General features: G+C 48.3%; 1 protein-coding gene across 1 annotated transcript; it reads right to left on the bottom strand.

The window, feature by feature from the left end:
• Nucleotides 1-227: 227 nt before the first annotated feature.
• LOC115665802 (uncharacterized) lies at nt 228-1,333 on the bottom strand. Its single transcript, XM_030587631.2, has 2 exons — nt 1,043-1,333; nt 228-595 (listed from the first exon to the last, which is right to left on the bottom strand). Exons 1-2 carry the CDS (start codon nt 1,169-1,171, stop codon nt 452-454), a joined length of 273 nt encoding a protein of 90 aa, XP_030443491.1. The 5' UTR covers nt 1,172-1,333; the 3' UTR covers nt 228-451.
• Between the last annotated feature and the right edge of the window lie 1,591 nt (nt 1,334-2,924).

Genomic DNA, 2,924 nt, shown 5'->3' with positions numbered 1-2,924 from the left:
GAGGATCAAGCTGCAGGCTCAAGACCCTGCTGCACTCTTCCTAGAAACCAGTCCTCCGACCAAAACATTCAAATCCTCTCAAGTGGCCAACGTTGCCCAGCAACCAGAGACCTTTCCCGTGAAGCAACCAAAGTCCCAACCAACGACGTCACCAACCCAAGAAAGCGTGAAGCAGAATCTCAACATTCGTTCCCGAACAAGAAAAAAAAATTGTCGACACTACAAGATGCAACACCCCCAAAACTGTGATATTTCACGTTCTTGAAGTTATTAACATTACACCGTCGATCATCGAAAAATTCAAAAGCCGAGCGGCGTAAGAAGATGACGACCCAAAATGACGGGGGGAATCGAAACAGCTCTCTTTCGAATCACGCCTTACAAACAATGGTTCCTCAATAATTCAATGCCGTTCGAAAATGCGAAGAAGACGATAGGATTTGGGGGAATATTATCTGTGCGCAGTCACCAGGGTCTCGATGAACCTCAGGCCGTCGAATCTCGGCGCGAACAGCTTGCCCTCCTCCGCCGAGGACGCGCTCGAACCCATCACCACCGCCAGCTCCTTCTCGTTCGAATACGTCGAAGAGCATCCCTGACAAACGAGTTCGGACGAATTCAGCGAGAGAGAAAAATGGAAACTTGACGACAGAGAAAGAAAGAACAGCAGACAAAAAGGCTTCGCACAGCAAAATGTCGGAGAAAAGCCGAGAGAAATCACGGAATTTTCCCCCCCCAAAGACCTCTCCTAGATCGATGAAACAAAAGCAAAAGGGGGGCGCTTTATGAATGATCAGGGCGCAAATCAAGAACCGAAATGCAACGACAAGGCACGGGAACAGAGAGATCCAGATCAAACGACAGCAACAGCAAGAACGAGAACCAAAAATCGGGCGCGAAGAAACAAGAGAAGGGGGCAAAAACGACGCGCATCTCCAAATCGAATTTGGAGCCGAGCGCAACTCCGGCAGAGTGAGGCCCCTCCACAAGAACCGAACCGGGCGCAAAAAGCCCGGAAGGAAATCGAAACCCCGGAACTCACCAGCCCGTTCGGACGAGCCCAGAGGGAGGGGCTCCGATCCGCCGCGGCGGGGCCGGAGGAGAACGCCGCCGTCGACGCGGCCAGGACGGACGCCACCAAGGTGCACGAAGCCTTCACCCCGCTCGCCATCACAGGGAGAGGGAGGGACGGGAGGGAGAGAGAGAACCCAGACGCTAGGAGGAGATGGACCAAACCCGACGAGCGCCGCCGGATCCGACCCGAAGCTTTGGTCTCTCTTCTCCTCCTTCTCCTCCTCCTCTCTATCTTCTGCTGCGATGAAGTGTTTTTTTTTTCACGTCGCAGGTGGAGGAGCGTGTATATATATATATATATACACACATATATATATTATTTCATTTTTTGTGGCTACGGATCGACCCGGATCTGGCGGGTCCTGATTGAGGGGGAGTTAAACGTGGGTTTGGGTTCCGGGTATAATCCGTGAACTTGACCCGGCTCTCGAGGATAGGAGAAGCGCGTGGTCTTACGCGGACTGCGACGTGACGTGAGTGGCGCGCGGGGGCCGGCGGAATTTCTAAGCTGACATTGCGTTTGCATACAGCCGTTACCTTCCACTTCTTCTAGACGGTTTTAACCACTTGATTAAAATAATTTTACAATTTTGCCCCGCGATGTTTTTAGAATTAGCTACGAGGACACGTGGCAGCTTGCCTGAATTTTTTTTTTCCAGTAATATACCCGGCCTAAAATTTAATTTTCCCTGCTTGCTTACGATTCGAAAATATTACTTTTTTCCTTTTTTGGAGTAATGCCGGCCCGAGCGGGTTCAGGCGATCTCATACGGGCGAGGTCACGCCCAAGAAAAGGAAATTGCCTGCCCAGACTAGCTCGAGCATACCTAGGTGGCCCTAGTTCGATCCATCTGGACCGTTTACTTCACCAAACTGACGGCGGTCATTGATTCAATGTACAGTACTTCTAGCCAATGAATCATGATACCCTGATAATAAGAATCATTCGATTAGCATGTGATTTATGAGCATTTGCCCTCGTACACTTCGTCCCTTGATTGTACGAGGCTAAGTTGCGCGGATAGATCGCGTTTTGCTAAAACAGATAGTTTGACAAACATTTTCCCGACAATGGTCACTTGTATTACTTACGAAAAGAATGAACAAAAAAAAAAATTTAATTGTCCATGAAACGTTTATATGTAAATAGTTGTAAATAATAAAAATATTTTCAATTGACTAATTATTCCAAACGATACAAATGATCATTTTTTAAATATTTTTTAAAACATTCATTTTTCGCAAAATAAACGGAGCTTTCTAGAAAAAAAAACGGAGCTTTAAAAAAAAAAATCCTCGCGTAGAGTTCGATTTATGAGAGACTAGACCATGACAGTCGTCAGATTGGCTCGCACAGGATCTATTAGGATGAACGGCGGCGGTATAACTAAGCTCACGTGATCCCCGATGCATGCTAAAAGTTCCGCACCGGCGGACGGTGATTGGTCCGGCTACGTTTTAGATCCGAGCGGCTGAGGGGAGCGGTGGTCCCACCGGAAGCGGGATTCGGTAGGTTCGATCAGGAGGAGGACGTGAGGGCGACGTATGGTCAAATGATGGGGGCGAGGGCAGGTTAGAATTTCTCTTCGCGTGGGTGGAGGAGGAGAATTTTCCGGCCGTGGCGAGTTTTGCCTGTATCCTGCTTAAGCTCGACGCCGTGAAGACCTGCTTTGTTTTGTCCCAGAGAATTAAAAATTGAGAGACAAGACGGAGAGATTCGCGTGTACCTAAATCTGACAATTTGGGATCGAATTTGATGGTAAACGTTTCTCGCGTCATTGCTAGAGCATGTTCGGTCGATGTGGATTTCAATTTAATCATGCTGTGTCACGGTTCTGATTTGGTCAGTA

Source organism: Syzygium oleosum, unplaced genomic scaffold (genome assembly GCF_021117445.2).
Source record: "Syzygium oleosum isolate NSW1041296 unplaced genomic scaffold, Sole_v2.1 Sole_v2.14, whole genome shotgun sequence".
NCBI classification, from domain to species: domain Eukaryota; kingdom Viridiplantae; phylum Streptophyta; class Magnoliopsida; order Myrtales; family Myrtaceae; genus Syzygium; species Syzygium oleosum.
This window is presented reverse-complemented; position numbering and strand designations above follow the sequence as displayed.

Bases quoted from the DNA above. Each gene is read 5' to 3' on its own strand.
- LOC115665802 (XM_030587631.2), bottom strand. From the start codon at position 1,171: ATGGCGAGCGGGGTGAAGGCTTCGTGCACCTTGGTGGCGTCCGTCCTG. The intron at 596-1,042 runs GTGAGTTCCGGG...CTCGTTTGTCAG, and splicing joins GGGCTCGTCCGAACGGGCTG to GGATGCTCTTCGACGTATTC.